Source organism: Meles meles, chromosome 9 (assembly GCF_922984935.1).
Source record: "Meles meles chromosome 9, mMelMel3.1 paternal haplotype, whole genome shotgun sequence".
Taxonomy (NCBI): Eukaryota; Metazoa; Chordata; class Mammalia; order Carnivora; family Mustelidae; genus Meles; species Meles meles.
This window is the reverse complement of record NC_060074.1, coordinates 8,322,120-8,340,038: the sequence shown is the minus strand read 5'-3', so window position 1 is coordinate 8,340,038 and position 17,919 is coordinate 8,322,120. Positions and strand designations below refer to the sequence as shown.

Here is a 17,919-nt window from a genome sequence, read left to right as displayed (position 1 = left end):
GTGTATGCTAAAAACTATAGAACACTGATGAAGGAAATTGAAGAGAACACAAAGAAATGGAAAAACATTCCATGCTCATGGATTAGAAGAATACATATTGCTCAGATGTCTATACTACCCAAAGCAATCTACACATTTAATGCAATCTCTATCAAAATACCACCAAAATTTTTCACAGAGCAAAAACAAATAATCCTAAAATTTGTATGGAACCAGAAAAGACCCCAAATAGCCAGAGGACTGTTGAAAAAGAAAAGCAAAGCTAGAGGCATCACAATTCCAGACTTAAAGCTGTATTGAAAAGCTGTGGTGATAAAAATAACATGGTACTAACACAAAACCAGACACATAGATCAATGGATCAGAATAAAGAACCCCAAAATGGACCTACAACTCTATGATCAACTAATCTTTGACGAAGCAGGGAAGAATATCCAGTGGAAAAAAGACAGTCTCTTCAACAAATGGTATTGGGGAAATGGGACAGAGACGTGCAAAAGAATGAAACTGGACCACATTGGTACACCATACACAAAAATAGGTTCAAAATGTATGAAAGACTTCAATGTAAGACAGGCAAACATCAACATCCTAGGGGAGAACACAGGCAGCAGCAACTTCTTTGACCTCGGCTGCAGTGACTTCTTGCTAGATATATCTCCAGAGCCTAGGGAAACAAAAGCAAAAATGAACTACTAGGACTTCACAAAGATAAAATCTTCTGCACAGCAAAGGAAACAGTCAACAAAACTAAAAGGCAACCCTACAGAATGGGAGAATATATTTGCAAATGATATACCAGATAAAGGGCTAGTATCCAGGACCTATAAAGAACTCATTAAAGTCAACACCCAAAAATAAATAATCCAGTAAAGAAATGGGCAGAGGACATGAATAGACAGTTCTCCAAAGAAGACGTACAAATGGCTAACAGACACCTGGAAAAATACTCAATATCACTTGGCATCAGGGAAATACAAATCAAAACCACAATGATATATCACCTTACACCAGTCAGAATGACTAAAATTAACAACTCAGGAAGTGACAAGTTTGGGGAAAGGGGAATCTTCGTCCACTGTTGGTGGGAATGCGAAACTAGTGCAGCCACTGTAAAGCCATATGGAGGGTCCTCGAAAATTTAAAAACAGAACTACCCTACAACCCAGCAATTGCTTTACTAGTATTTATTCAGAGGGTTCAAAAATGATGATTAGACGGAACACACGCGCCCCAGTATTTCTAGCAGCATTATCAACAATAGCCAAATTATGGAAAGAGCCCAGATATCCACCAACTGATAAATGGATAGAGATGTGGTACACACACACACACACACACACACACACACACACACACACACAGGAATATTACTTAGCCATCAAAAAGAATGAGATCTTGCCATTTGCAACAACATGGATGGATCTAGAGTGTATTCTAAGCAAAATAAGTCAGTCAGAAAAAGACAAATACCAAGTGGTTTCACCCCTCTGTGGAACTTAAGCAAAACAGATGAAGGGAAGGAAAAAGAAAATAAAAACAGAGAGGGAGGGGTGCCTGGGTGGTTCAGGTGGTTGGGCCATCCAGGTTTTGAAGTCAGCTCAGGTCATGATGTTGGGGTCAGGGGATCGAGCCCCATGTGGGGCTTTATACCCGGTGGGGTATCTGCTCTCTCTGCCTCCCTCTCTCGTGCCCTCCCTCCCTCCGTCCCTTTTTCTCTGCTCCTCACCCTGCTCATCTCTCTCTAAAACATAATCTTAAAAACCAGAGAGGAAGGTAAACCATAAAACTATAAGTGACTCTTAACCATAGACAATAAACAGTGGGTTGCTGGAGGGGACCAAGTGGGGGGATGGGCTAAATGGGTGTTGGGCATTAAGGAGGCACTTGGACGAGCACTGGGTGTTGTATGTAAGTGATGAATCACTAGATTCTACTCCTGAAACCAATACTACATTATATGTTAACTAATGTGAATTTAAATGAGAAAAAATACAAACAAAACAAAACAAAAAAACAAAGCTCTTTCTGAGCGTATACGGAAAGCTAAAGGATTTACCCAAGATATCATCAAGAGTCAAGGAATGGAAACTTGACATTGTTCAAGGCAGTGCTTGGAGAAAAATGAAGCCTCCTGTCATTTGTATCCTCATCCCAAATTCAGCCCAGGCATTAAAACTGCCCACGCAGGGGCGCCTGGGTGGCTCAGTGGGTTAAAGCCTCTGCCTTCGGCTCAGGTCATGATCCCAGGGTCCTGGGATCGAGTCCCGCATCGGGCTCTCTGCTCGGCAGGGAGCCTGCTTCCTCCTCTCTCTGCCTGCCTCTCTGCCTACTTGTGATCTCTGTCTGTCAAATAAATAAATAAAAATCTTAAAAAAAAAACTGCCCACGCAAAACCAAACAAACAAACAAAACAAAAAAGAAAAAACTTTTTACAAAATGGGGAACATACTTCACAATTTAGTTCATTTTTTCTACCTAACAGAACATAAATATTTTCCTATGTCATTATTCTTTTACAAGATGATTTGTAGGACACAACACCTTGATTAAGAATCAGTGTGACTGCACCTGCTTTCCAATGAAACCCATTTTGAATATGCAGTTATACAATTTAAGCTTCCTCACTAATAAGTCAGAAAACTTGGTATTTAAGTGGAGAGATAAACTATAATAAAATGAACATTGATCTGGAAAGAGACACATGGCAATCTGAATTCTTGCCCACCCCTGAGACCACACGCAGATTGCTTAGCCTCTGAGTCCCTATGACTTAACATTAAGAAGACAAGTGTACTCTGTGTGGTGGCTTTGGAAATCAGAGAAGCCACATGCACAAGGCATGGATGAACAGGGACACACCGCTACTATGGTAACTGTTATCTCTATTGATTCCATCTCTTCTTCCGCAATGTTAAGACACTCTAAATTCAAGTGTGTCGACAATGATGCTTAGTGTTTATTTTGAAATGTCAGGGCATAATTCCAACTATGGTTCATTTTATTATTTCCTGTTATATAGAATTTTCTTCTAAATCAACTCAATAAAGAAATCTACAAGCCTCTGCTGATTAACTTCTCGGCACAAACGACAGCAGCTCAGACTCAGAATATTATCATGTCAAAATTGGACAAAAGAAGAAAGGGAGTTTTTGGTCCTCCTTTGGGCAAGAGAATGGTAATTGTTCTCTGTTTCTACACATATGGTATGGCATGGGTCTTCTTCATGTCCCCTGCAACAGTCAGAACAAGGAAACCAGCTGTACTAGGACTTGACATCTTTTTGTATGTTGTTGTTTTCTTAAAATCACAAATTTTTTTCAAGATTTTATTTTTAAGGAGCCTCTACACTCAACATGGGGCTCGAACTTACAACCCCAAGATGCAGAGTTGCATGCTCTGCTCACTGAGCCAGCCAGGCGCCCCTTTAGTCACTAATTTTGATCCAAATTTCCTTAAAGTCTGTTCATATTTGCCTGTGCATTAGGAAACTGGACATTAAAAACAAGCAATTGCCCTTTGAATTAAAAAGTAGAATATTCATCTCGGAAATAATCTACCTTTCTAATTCTCCGATGAACATTTTTACTCAGCAGAGTCTTGCTGCTGCTCCTCTAGACCTTTAAGCAACGCAGCTATCAATTGACTTCTCTGTCTTCCTCTGCTACAAACACCCTTCTGAACCTCACTTATCACCACTCCAATGTTATAATCAATTTTAAAATCCCACCTTTCTCATCTACTTTAATGTGTTGAAGTTGTACAAGGAAAAAGAGGAGGCATATTGATAAACAAATTGGGTGAGAGGATGAATAAATCCTCCATTCTTAACCTAGAAAGGTTAGTAATGAGACTTTCCCTATTCCTTAGAAGCATGGATGCTAGGGAACATTATTTTTTATTTGAAAAGAGACCATCATTTCTCACATATGCATGTACAAGAAGATAATCTAATTCTTAGCCTCTATACAATAGGACAATATACTACGGTGTTAATATTTTTTATTATTGCTTCTCTTTTTACTCTCAGGTTGTCTTTGTAGATGATGTCAATATGCCCGCTCGGGAAGTATATGGGGCTCAGCCTCCCATTGAGTTGCTTAGACAATGGTTAGATCACTGGAATTGGTATGACCTAAAAGATTGTTCTGTGATTAAACTGGTAGACATTCAAATCATGTGCGCTATGGGACCTCCAGGTACGTCTTCTGAGTTCGTGATTACTAAAATTGACTATCACTAGACTAGACTAGTGACTAGAGAGATGGTTAGAGAAAGAAAGAGAAACCCAACTGGACTATCTGAGTTACAATTTCTTGTGTATATATCTTCTTTGTGTATGCTTTGGGACCTATGGGAATGTACTACAATGGTCAACACTACAAAGTGGGTTGCCTTTCTGGGGGCCATTCTCCCACCGGTTCTTCCAGATCCTTTTTCTCCCACCTTCTGGGACTTCGCACTTCCTTTCTCTGCATTCTAAGGACCCAGATCCCTGTGAAGCAGCTCATTTCCCTGTGTTATATTCCTTAATTCTTCAACTGTATGAAACCCCTGTTTCTTCCCCAATCAAGTCCTATTAAAGTGAGTCTTTGGATTTAGACAGGCTCTTACGAGGAATTTAAGCAGCAAATAGCCAAAAGAATTAACCCTTAAAGATTCTTTACATTTCCCAAGGGAAATTGATAAAATTGAAAGAATCTATACAGGGGAAACTCTTTTATGATGGGGTATTGATAGTGGCTTGATTCAACAAACTCGACATTCTTAACTTTTTTTTTTTTTCTTTCCTGAACTGAAGCTAGTATTCTAGTCTTTAAAACTTCCTTTTCTCCGTATATCATGTCTTCAGGGAATCTCATTGGTATTTTCCTCCTGACCCCCCGACCTTTTGACCTGTAACCCAGTCAGATGGCTCTGAGTCAGTAATTGCTCTCAGCATACTTTCTGGACCACTTCAAATGCTTTTTTTTCCCTTTTCTTTCAAGTTTTTATTTAAATTCTATGTGATTAACATACAGTGTACTATTACTTTCGAGTGTAGGATTTAGTGATTCATCCACGTACATGCAACACCCCGTGCTCTCACCGGTGCCCTCCTTAATCTCCATCCCCCTGCCCACCTCCTCTCCAGCAACCCTCAATTTGTTCTCTGCAGTTGAGTCTGTTTTATGGTTTGCCTCTCTTTTCTTTTCTAAAAAAATAAGATTCGTCTGTATATTTAAAGAAAATAATACCGATGATTTTTTAAATGATGGTACATTCTAAGTTAGTTATGAAAGCCTCATATTTGAGGGGTTTCTGGGTAGCTCAGTCAGTTAAGTGTCCAACTCTTGATTTTGAGTCAAGTCCTTATCTCAGGATCATGAGATCAAGCCCGAGTCAGGCTACACACACAGCGTGGAGTGTGCTTGTGATTTTCTTTCTCTCTCTCTGCCCATCCCTCCACCCCTACATGCTCTCTCTCTCAAAATAAATAAATGCAATCCTTTTTAAAAGCTTTATCTTTGAAAATGTAATCATTATTTTATGAAAGTGAGATAATCTCTAAATTTTTTAAAATGCAAGCAGTCAGTAAAGTGACCACATGAACCACATAGACTAGACATCAGGAAATTCATTTTAAGATGAGGGGAAAGAGGCTAAATGCCGAGATTGTGCTGAATTTCAGCCATGTGGGAAGGAACTAAGTTTGATGAGTCATGTTTGCCAATATTGCATACAATGTTCCCATTTTAAAATGTTGTATCTTAATGTTGTATTGTAATGAGGATGTTTCTAGTTTACTGCTTGGGGCTATATGAGTCACAGAGAAGGTGGTTTTCTGTCTGGTCTGATTTTCTTTAGTAAATTGACCTGACTCAAGAACTCAGTCAGATAATTCGACTAGAAAAACAATGTGTTGAGGTTAGGGGGAAAACTGTTTTTAGGTCAGGGTTACCCAAACAAGTACTCTTAATTTCTCTGTATGCTGTGAATTTGTCCATCTTTCAAGTTGTTTTATGCTGTAAAATATTGGAGAAAATATTCTAGTGTGTAATAGTAACATTGTTAAGAGTTACTGTTTTTAATATTTAGGTGGTGGTCGAAATCCAGTAACACCCCGATATATGAGACATTTCAATATTATAACAATCAATGAGTTTAGTGATAAATCTATGTTTGCAATCTTCTCTAGAATCTTAACTTGGCATTTTAAAATCTGGTAAGTAATTTAAAGTGTGTTTCTTTTTTCATTAGTGGGTATAAAGTCTTTTAGAAATGTATCAATATAAGTAATACTTCTTGAACTATTCCCTGAAAACATCTCTAGAGAAAGAAAAAGATAACAGGTAACATTGCTCCCCTTTGCTGCTCTCATCTCCAAGTATGGGAGCATAACAAGAAGGGGCCACAGTATCTTTCTCTTTCTGTCTGATGTTTTGAATTTTATCCTCCAAAAACACACAAATTTTGCATTCTGCTATATCCATGGTGGAATTATTAATGTTTTGAATTCTCACCATGTAATACAATTAATGCTAGAAAGATGTATGCTGGGTTTATCCTGTGACTTTGATACCCTGTAGTAGAACTCTTGAGTTCCTCAAGGAGATTCATATCTAAGTTTGAGTATAGCCTTTGAACCTGTACCCTAGGGGAAGTGTTGCCGTCTAGCTCTGCACTTTCAGGGTTTCTCTGCATGGTATGCAGAGGTCAGGGAGCCAAGTGGACGTGGGCAGTGCAAGTCCCAGCTCCCTGATGTCCATTCTCAAGAAATTGTCTTTCCTTGCCCTATCTAGTGATGATGGAGACAGACGTCTGGCTCCTCATGGAGCCAGAAATTATAGTCGGTTTTTCCCAAATGGATATTCATTGTACATGTTCTTTCTACCCTAATTGTGCCCTTTGCCCTCCTTTTTAAAATCCTATTTCACTTTCTTTTTAGCTCTCTTTTTTCTTTTCCTCTTTTTCATATTCTGTATTTTTATTTCCTTCCCGTTTTCTCTGAAAATACTCATTTCACTGGTGTTCTTCAGGGATTCCTTTTATATGCAATTGAAATTGCTAAGGAGTGGAAGTGATTATGACACATTTGTCTAGTGGATACTGGATCTGAGTTATATTATCGGGGCTCTTTGGCTGGCTCTTTTGTCCACTTATTTAAGTAGTTCTAAGTCCATGACATTAGTCCTCCCTTCCCATGGAGTTTCTTTAATCATAAAATAAAATAATGAATGGCAAATAGTTTTAAAATAAATTAAAATTCTATTATTATTATTATAAGAAATGGTGATCTTATAAATTAAATCAATTATTTAATCAGAATAATTTCCACACTAGGCATGCTAAATATCATTTATGTATCATATATGCTAACATTTTCTTTTTTATTACATTTTTTAAGTTATAAATTTCCAGATGATTTTCTAGATTTGACTGCACAAATTGTTAATGGTACAATGACTCTGTATAAGGAAGCCATGAAGAATCTCCTGCCTACTCCAGCTAAATCCCACTACTTGTTCAACCTCCGTGATTTCTCTCGTGTCATTCAGGGCGTTTGCCTGTCAAGACCAGAAACAGCAGAAACCAAAAAAGTGATTAAACGTCTCTGGGTTCATGAGGTAAATTTTTGTGTTACTGAAATATGATTATGCAAGAAACAAAGATTTTATCATGGCAACAACTGGGTAAAAAGAAACATTTTGACTTTTATATTGTTGAAATTCATTTAGCTATTTGGCATTATGGAGGCTAATAACCAAGATAATTTAAAAGAATATTTAACACTAATACATTTTATGATATTTAAAAAGGATTATCTCCTGTTTTTAGGAATTTTTATTGACTTAAAAGGTATTTCTAGAGGCGCCTGAGTGGCTCAGTGGGTTAAGCCTCTGCCTTCGGCTCAGGTCATGATCTCAGGGTCCTGGGATTGAGCACCGCCTCAGGCTCTCTGCTCAGAGGGGGCCTGCTTCCCCCTCTCTCTCTCTGCCTGCCTCTCTGCCTACTTGTGATTTCTCTCTGTGTATCTAATAAATAAATAAAATCTTTAAAAAAAAAGATATTTCTAAGTAGGTATCACTTTGGGTCAATCTCCCTTCAGTGACTTAATCCTTATTAGTTTGATTTCAAATAATTTTTGAGATGGAATACTTTTTAAGGAGCTGTTTTTATAAGAAAAGAATACATTTGTTTACATTACTTACTTGTATTTCTAGATGCCAAAACAACTGCAAAACAAACCAGTTTTGAAAGCATAAGAATATATTGAAATATATTTAAGTTCTTTGTGGGAAGAGGAATGTGGGTGAACATTTTCTTATAAAAACTTGAGGAAGGAAGGAGAGAAAGAATGCAATAAAATAAGGCATCAAAAATAATAATTTAATACAAAGAATTATAGGAAAGGTAAAGAAAAATGTTTTATTTTTAATATATAAATAATATAGCTATTTTAATTTTAATAATGTAGTTAAATCTAGAAAATAGGAATGTGCTATGTTAAAACCATGTGCTGTAGAAATAAAAATTTCAAAAGGACATTTAGAAATGGAATTTTTAAATACTGAAATCCATAATGTAATAACTTTACATTTTCAATAGTCATGTAATTTAATGAGTTTAAATTCTCAGCTCAAAACCTTTCAAGAGCACTCTACTTCACTGGGAGAGATGAAACATAAAATTCTGGTGACCCACAAGATTTCACACGTGTACTTCTTTCCTGGCTCCCGTGAGGCTGTCTCTTGTGTGAGAACACTCATTCACCGTCACCAGCAACACAGGCCTCCTGGCTGTTCTCCCCGCCTGGAATGCCGTCCCCGGATCTTGTGCACTAGCTTCCTACTGCCTTTGAGCAAATCTTTCCTTCTCCGTGAGGCCCACGCTGACCACCCTCTTATACACAACAGGCTCTCACCCCACTAGTAGTTCCAGTCATTCTTGACTTACTCTATTTTTCTTCTTTTCATAGCATTTTTCAGCATCTAACATGCCATAACATTTACTTGTCATATTTATTGTCCAGTCTTCCTCAGATAGCAGGCAAGTTCCATGAGGTCAGAGATTTTCTTTTTTTTTGTCACTGATTTATTCACAGCGCTGAGAACAGTGTTAGACACATTGTTTTCAGTGTTTCAAAGAAGTTATGAAGTAATTGAACTCAATGCTTTACTTAGGCTTTGTTTCTATTCACTCAAAAAAGATTTCCTAAGGGTCTAATAAGGGCCAAATACTACTTTAGGTGTCCTTTAGGTGTCCAGACACTTGTACCAAATCAGAAGACCTAATGTAATTTTATTAAATGGTTTTCAAGGCGTGAAACTGGCTTACTATTTTACGTTCCCTTTGGTTTCTCCATGGTTTTCAAACATTCGCATGCCTAAAATCTGATTTGCTTATTAAATATAGTTATTCTGCAAAAGTGACCCGAGGAAAAAAATAAATTAAATTTCATCAAAGTTAAAAATTTTCATGCTTCTAAGGATACTGTCTAGAAAGTGAAAAGACAACCCACAGAATGGGAAAAAAATACTTGCAAGTCATACATCTGATCAATGTTTCAGATCCAGCAAATGAAAAGAGCTATTACAACTCAATAGTAAAAGATAAATAACCAATTTAGAAGTGGGCAAAGGATTTGAACAGACATTTCTCCAAAGATGATATACAGATGGCCAATAAGCACATGAAAAGATATCCAACATCATTAGTTATTAGGAAGATGCAAATCAAAGCCGCAGTGAGGTGCGCCTCACACCCACCGGATGCCTGTCACCCAGACGGCAGATAAGAGCAAGTGCTGGTGAATTGGCGGAGGAACCCCGCCCTCCTCCACCGTGGGGGTGTGAAAGTCGTGCAGCTGCTGCCGAGAACAGCTAGTTCCTCAAACGTCACAGCTCCCGTGTGACTCGGCAGTAGTGCTCCTAGCCGTGCACTCGAGAGAACTGGACACACAAAAGCTTGGACACAAATGTTATTAGAATTATAATAAACAGTGGACACAACTCACATACATATCAGCTGATGAATGGACAAACAGAATGTGGTATATACACACAATGCAATTTTGTTCAGCCCTAAAAAGAAAGAGCAGTGCATACACAACATGGATGGACCTAGAAAGCATCGTCTAAGTGAGAGAAACCAGACACAAAAGGTCTCATATCATATGATCCCATTTATACAAAATATGCAGAGTAAGTAAATTAACGGAGACAGGGTAATGGTTGCCAGGGGTTGGGGGGGGCGCCAGGGGGAAATAAGGAGTGACCGATAATGGGTATAGGCTTGCTACATGGGGGTAATGAAGAAGTTCTAGAATTAGAGAGTTGTGACGTTTGCTTAACTTCATGAATATTATAAAACCCACTGAATTGCATGCTTTTAAAGAGTGAATGTTGTGATGTGTGAATTATATATCAATTAAAACAATCTGTAATTCAGGCTTGGAAATAAACTCAAATCATAAATAAAATAAAATCTGGAATAAAATATCCCAGAGATTACCTCTCTTGGAATGATGTAGACTTATAAGAGAGAAATTTTACATACCAACTTCTCCAAATGGAAGAGGGGGCCGCAGAATCACAGGCTGGAGAGCAGGGGATCTGCAGAAGGGAGCATGAGAGAGCCTGCAAAGGTGCGCGAAGTGTTCTGTCTCTTGATCTTGGTGGTGGTGACCTGGGTGTATAAATGTGTAAAAATTCTTGGGAGCTGTGCCCTTGGGATTTTGGTATCTTATATAAAGAAACAGAAGTAGAAAAATAAGATATTCCCAGGCACCGTCCTCAACGTTTCCAGGTGGGCCCCGGGCATCAGCATGTTAGCGCGCACCACAGGTGATTCAGCACAGGTGCGTTGACCGCCCCCGGGAAACACGACTTAGTTTCCTGCAAGCAGCCCACCAGGTCACAGTAGACCGCATTCCTCTTCCGCCGTGACAGCAGATATGAGAGGTTGGCTTGTTTAGGTTTCTCCTCCCACAGCAATACTGTACAGCGTCTTCAGTGCCTCAGCCCAAGGACGGGACTATCGGCCTATGTCAGGGAACTGGATGGTCCGATGAAGAAAGAGCCTTTGAACCCGAGAGAGTATGCACGAAGCCTCACTCATGCTATTTGCCTACACGGCCACCACGCTAGAAAAAGGGATGACACGCTTATGGCACCAGCTCGACAGTAGGGAAAACACTAAAGGCATTACTCTGGAACACCATCAGGCTCATTTCAAGGTGGTTTGTAATCACCCGATTTCTGAATTGTACAGTGCTTCCGCATATGTTGCCGTTTTGGTTTTGCCATGTAACTGGAGGGGAACGCCGAGCAAGTATTCCTGTTTCCACTTTATAGGTGACGCAGCTTATGCACACAGGGCTCGGTAATCCCCCCCAAATGGCAGTTTTGTTGGCACGAATACTCATTGCTTCTCTCATATGCGTATTTGTCTGCGAGAGCGGCCATGACCAAACACCACGAACACGCGGGCTTGACAACAGGCCTGGAGGCCAGAAGTCCACTGGCAGGGTGCCACCGAATGTGGGCGCGTGGCTGCCTCCTCACTGTGTCCTCACAGGGCCCTTCCCCTGTGCACCTGCAGGGAAAGAGTGGAAACTCTGTTATCACTTCCTTTTCTTATAAGGACAGTCCCATGGGACTAGGACTCCACCCTTGTGACCTTATTTAGCTTTAATTACCTCTTTAAAGGACTTTTCTCTTAAAATAGTCATATTGTGGTTAGGACTTCCCCATGAATTTGAGGGGTGGGGAGGGAGACAATTCAGTCCCAACAGGTAGTAACCAAGGGACACTTATACCATGTTGAGGAAATAGTTGTTTTATGTGACAAGCCTGATTAACTATTTCTTACAGTCCCATGACATGTACATATCACCAGAGTTTATTTTAGTAGATTGCCCTCTGCAGTGACTAATAACAAAAATAATAAATGTGCGAAACAAACTTGGTTTTCACCCAAGACATTTCTTTTCCAAAAAAAAAAAAAGTGCCTTAAAAAATAATACTATTTATTTGCCAATAATTTTCAGAATGTTTCCTGACTTGGAAAAAGGAAAGATCACTGCAAAGGAGTCCCCAGCTTCTTTATCTGTACCTGAGTGACCAGTAAAGGCAGCCACTTTCTTTCTCTAGTCCTTTTTTTCCTTCTCTAGTCATTAATACTTTTTTTAAAGATTTTTTTTTAACTTATTTGAGAGAGAGAAAGCAAGAGAGAGAGCATGAGCTGGGGAAGAGGCAGATGGAGAGAGAAAGAAGCAACGAGCCTGAAGTGAGATCGTAACCTGGGATCATAACCCGAGACAAAGGCAGATGCTTAACTGACTGAGGCACCCAGCTGCCCCTAGTCATTAATATGCTTTGCATCTCTATAATCTTCTGTTCCCCCAAAATGCCTTTATTTATTAATAACTATATGTAACTATGTATTATCTCAAATATATATGATCATAATTAATATTTAAAATAAGCTTTATTATGACTCCATCCCGATTATTTGGCTATGCCTTTAATAAAACTCATAGAAATATCCTGGAGTAGTTTTTATGTGACTTGAGATTAATATGTAAATAAAACTATGAAAATAGAAGAATCCGTTCTTACAGCTGCTTTTTAATTATTCAGGTCCTTAGAGTGTATTATGATCGTCTTCTGGATAATGCAGATAGAGGTTGGCTTATCAACTGCATTCAAGAAATTTTGAAAAAGTACATGGATGAAGATTTTCATGAGCTTTTTCAACACTTAGATTTCGATAACGATGGAGTAGTAGAAGATGACGATTTGCGTAGCTTAATGTTTTGTGATTTCCACGATCCCAGGCGGGAGGACACCAACTACAGAGAAGTTACGGATGTGGATAATCTTCGGGCGATAGCAGAAGCTCACTTAGAAGAATACAACAATATGAGCAAGAAAACCATGAGCCTTGTCTTATTCCGATTTGCCATAGAGCACATCAGCAGAATTTCCAGGATCCTGAAGCAGCCTCGCAGCCATGCTCTTCTGGTTGGTGTTGGCGGGAGTGGAAGGCAGTCTGTCACCAGGTTAGCTGCCCACATGGCTGACTATTCAGTTTTCCAGGTGGAAATCTCCAAGGGCTATGGAACTACTGAGTGGCACGAAGATTTAAAAGTGATCTTAAGGAAATGTGCCGAAGGTGAGATGCAAGGTGTCTTCCTGTTTACAGACACTCAGATCAAAAGGGAGTCGTTTCTAGAAGATGTCAACAATCTGCTGAATGCCGGGGAGGTTCCAAATCTCTTTGCGTTAGACGAGAAGCAGGAGATATGTGATAAGATGCGTCAGTTGGACCGCCAGCGCGATAAAACCAAACAAACAGATGGAAGCCCCATAGCTCTTTTCAATATGTTCATCGATCGCTGCCGCAACCAGCTGCATGTGGTCCTCGCCATGAGTCCCATCGGAGATGCATTCCGGATCCGCCTCAGGAAGTTCCCCGCTCTTGTCAACTGCTGTACCATTGACTGGTTTCAGGTATGGCCCTGTACATTTCCGACAGACTCCTGGAAATGGTGACTCTTCGTCATCATCGTGGCTTATTTTATAGACTCCCCCCAAAAAGTGGTTGAGCAGAATTTTCTGGTCAATGATAATGTATTGTGTGAAATTAGAATTCAAGAAATCCTCTTAAGAGAAAAGCATCTTATTACTCATAAATACCATCATTAAGCTCAACATATTACAGAAGGTTTTAGGATGAATTTGAGTATCAGTCAGGATCCTCTGAAGGCTTCACTGAGAAGAGCTGAATGAAGGAACTGTTCCCGGAGCGGTAGGGGTTAAAGGAGCTGAGGGGGGACGGTGGAGCAGTTAGGTGGGGGTGGGGCATAGCGGGGAGCTTTAGTACAGGTTGGGCATAAAGGGGCAGAGAGAGGAAAGCGTGTCCCTGGGGCTCAGAGCTGTGGAAGTAGGATTACTTGACAGGAGCAGGAACCCAAAACTTAGAACTTTCTAGCTCCTGCTAGAAAGGAAGGGAGAGTACGAATACTCCTGCCCCTCTCCTCTCCTTCCAGTCTCTTTCCATTAGCCAAACCCAACAGGAAGTCAAAAGGAAGAAAGCCAGAGTGACACTTGTGTAGTTAATGTCAGTATCAGGAAGCACAGAGCAACTGAGACAAAGGTGTGCGGTGGGAAGTTTGTGGGCTGTGGCCAAGGCCCTGTGAGTGTTTTTGGCCTTGGGGAATTTGCACAGCCCCTCTTCCTCCATGTCCTGCTAAGACAGTGTCAAACAAGATTTATTGAACACTTGCTCAACAGCAGGTACTATTCTAAAAGCTGGAAGTGAAAATGAAAATGAAATAGACAAGGGTTCTGATCTCGAGCTTATTTTCTAGAGACAGACAAATTAGCAAAAAATTATCCCATCAACAGTGTGGCAGATAGGGAGTAAAAGCGTTTCTGAAGAGTTGACCTTTTCAGAGGAAGCATGCCAGGCGAAAAGTGCTAGTACTGAGAGGATGCGGGTAGAGGGCGCAAACTAGTGAAGGCAAAAGGGGCTGTGGAAGGAATAGGTGTGTCAGGGGACTGGGGAGAGGCAGGCACGGAGTTGCTGATGCGGGGGGAGTAGCAGAGGTGAGGTCAGGAAGGAGGGAAGAGCCCAACAGGCAGAGATCGACAAGTTGGTTTTGAACTTGAAGTACACTGGGAAGTCTTTGACAGATTATTAGTTGGGGAGTGTGACATGAGCTAATTTACATTTTGAAAAAAATCACTCTGCAGCTGTAGAGAGCCACATCCGCAGGGAGACCAGTTAGGACACCACTGGAATATTGCAAGCAGAAGAAAACAGGGAGTTGAGTTGGGATGGCTGTTGTAGGAAGAAGGAAAGGATTTGGAAGCCGTCGTGGGGATGGTACCTATGGGACTTGTTTACGGGATGAATGAAGGGTTGAGAAGGAGAGCTATCAGGCTTGATTCCTCCATGGCTGGAGCAAGGGGTGGGTGGTGGTGGTGTTTCCAAGTTGGGGAAGATGGCAGCTACTTGGGGAGAGACAGGAACCACATTTTGGACTTGTCAAGTTTGGGATACCTCTAAGAAAAAATCAAAGAGATAGCCATTCAGATGATTCTGGATTTTAGAGGAGAGGATAACAACATATACCTCAGAGAACTGTTGGGAGAATTTAATGAGACGACTCTGCAAGAATGCACACAGAAATAGACATTCCATAAATTTAGTTCCTGTCCTCTTCCTTGCTCCTGCAACACACACAAACCATTTCTCTAACCTTTGAACAAACCATGACGAGTCAATGTTACTTGTACTAGCTACTGACTCCTAAGTGTGTAAGTCCTTGGTTGGGGGTCAGGGGGAAGGAGTTCCTCATGGAAGTGTCTCTCCTGCCCCATCCTTCACCCGTTCCTCCCCACTTCTGACATCGATAAATCACAAAGGACTATAGTAGTAACAGACTTACACTGGTCACTTTGATCAAGTACTAACTCATTTATCCTAAATTTAGTCATGGCCGGAAGATGCACTCCAGGCAGTTGCCTCACGCTTCTTGGAAGAAACCGAAATGTCAGAGGAAATACGAGAAGGCTGTATCACCATGTGTAAACACTTCCACACTTCCACTATAGATTTGTCTACATCCTTCTATGTTGAACTTCAAAGATACAACTATGTGACTCCTACCTCTTACCTTGAATTAATCTCCACCTTCAAGACCTTGTTGGAAAAGAAAAGAAGGTAGAAATGAAATTTTATATTTCTATTTATTCATGTATTTTAAACAAAGCATGCACTAGTAGGGGGAGGGGAAGGGGGAGAGAGGGGCAAACAGACGCCACACTGAGCACGGAGCCTGTTACAGGGCTCACTCTCACTACCCGGAGATCACAACCGGAGCCAAAAACCAAGAGTCAGACACTCAACTGACTAAGTCACCTAGGCATCATGAAATTTCATATTTCTAAGTAAGCTACAGTGATTTTAAAACATTTGTATATACAAAAATTACATAACTATGATGTAGAGATTTATTTTGTATATATATACTATATATGTGTGTGTTTGTACTGTGATTATTGTATATATATGCATATATATGTATGTAATGTATATATGTATATGTAATATGATTTATTTTGCAAACATCTTCAAGATTGGGAGAAGGTCTTATTCTTTTGTACAGATGTATCATCTAGCACATTGCAAATGCATAATCATATTTGTTAAAGGAATAAAGGTGTGCCACTCAGAGTTGGGCTGACTCCAGGATCCTTTGACAATGATACTGAGTAAACACCATTAGAAAGATTTTTTTTTTTTTGTAAGTAATTAGGTAATAGATAAAACTTCTGTTTAGGTATTGAACAGCTAAAACCCAGAGACAGCTAGTCAGGTTTCCTTCTTTAAATCCTCATTTGAAAAACCTCAATATGAACATCAATAAAATTATATACTACAGAAAGTATCAGTGTGAATTTTTAATGTCATTGAGGGTGATATTTATTTATTTTTTTTTTTTTTGTAGTTTCAAGTTTTCATTTAAATTCCAGTTAACATATAACTATAGTATTGGTTTCAGGAATAGAATTTAGTGGTTCATCATGTACATACAATAACCAGTGTTCATCACAATAAGTATCTTCCTTAATGCCCACCATCCATCTAGCCCATCCCCCTGCCCACCTCTCCTCCAGCAACTCTATACTCTATCATTAAGAGTCTCTTGTATGGTTTGCCTCCCTCTGTTTTTCCTCCTTCCCCTATGTTCATCTATTTTGTTTCTTAAATTCCGTATATGAGTAAAATCCTATGGTATTTGTCTTTCTCTGTCTGATTTATTTTACTTAGTAGAATACACTCTAATTCTATCCATGTCCTTGCAAATGGCAAGATTTCATTCTCTTTGATGCTGATTAATATGTCTCTTTCTCTCTCTCTCTCTCTCTCTCTCTATATATATATATATATATATGTAAGTTTGGGGGCTATCATGTTTCATTTTCATTTGTTCCGTGTATTTTTAATTTCTTTTTGAGTTTCCTGATTGACCCATTCATTCTTTAGTAGGATACTTCTTTAACTTCCAGGTATTTATGGTCTTTCCAAATTTTTTCTTGGGGTTAGCTTCAAGATTCATTGTATTGTGGTCGGATCATATGCATGGTATGATCTCAGTCTTTTTGTACTGGCTGAGGCCTGATCTGTGAACTAGAATGTGATCTATTCCGGAGAATGGCCTATGTGCACTGGAAAAAGAATGTGTATTCTGCTGTTTTAGGATAAAAGTTTCTGACTATATCTGTTAAATCCATCTGGTCCAGTGTGCCATTCAAAGCTATCATTTCCTTGTTGATCTTCTGCTTAGATGATCAGTCCATTATCGCGAGTGGGGTGTTAAAGTTCCCTCCTATTATTGTGTTATTATCAATAACTTCCTTTATGTTTGTTACTAATTGATTTAGATATTTGGGTGCTCCAAAGTTGGAGTCATAAATATAGAATTGTTAGATCTTCTTGTTGGATAGACCCCTTTATTATGATGTAGTGCCCTTGTTCATCTCTTTTTATAGCCCATGGTTTGAAATCTAGTTTTCCTGATACACATATGGCTACTGTAGCTCCATCTGATGTGCATTAGCACATCACTTTTAATCTGCAGGTCTAAAGTGAGTCTCTCTCTCTCTTTTTTAAATATAACTCATCTCATGTGCTTATTTTGATATTTCCAATTCAAATATAGGACTACATGGTTTCACTGAACTTTTCTTCTTTTATTTAAATTCAATTAGCCAACATACAGTACCTCATTAGATTCAGATGTAGAGTTTAATAATTCATCAGTTTTGTATAACACCCAGTGCTCATCATATCACTTGCCCTCCTTATTGCCCACCACTTAGTTATCCCATCCCCCACACCACACCCCTCCAGCAATCCTCAGTT

General features: G+C 39.5%; 1 protein-coding gene across 1 annotated transcript in view; it reads left to right on the top strand.

Annotated features, from left to right (window-relative positions):
- DNAH7 (dynein axonemal heavy chain 7) overlaps nt 1–17,919 on the top strand; it is a 249,669-nt gene that overhangs the window by 116,381 nt on the left and 115,369 nt on the right. Inside the window, exons 37-42 of the mRNA XM_046018191.1 lie at nt 3,023–3,178; nt 4,031–4,199; nt 6,079–6,205; nt 7,388–7,607; nt 12,624–13,496; nt 15,485–15,714. Of these exons, the coding sequence (XP_045874147.1) occupies nt 3,023–3,178; nt 4,031–4,199; nt 6,079–6,205; nt 7,388–7,607; nt 12,624–13,496; nt 15,485–15,714 (1,775 nt within the window). The remainder of the gene's footprint in view (nt 1–3,022; nt 3,179–4,030; nt 4,200–6,078; nt 6,206–7,387; nt 7,608–12,623; nt 13,497–15,484; nt 15,715–17,919) is intronic.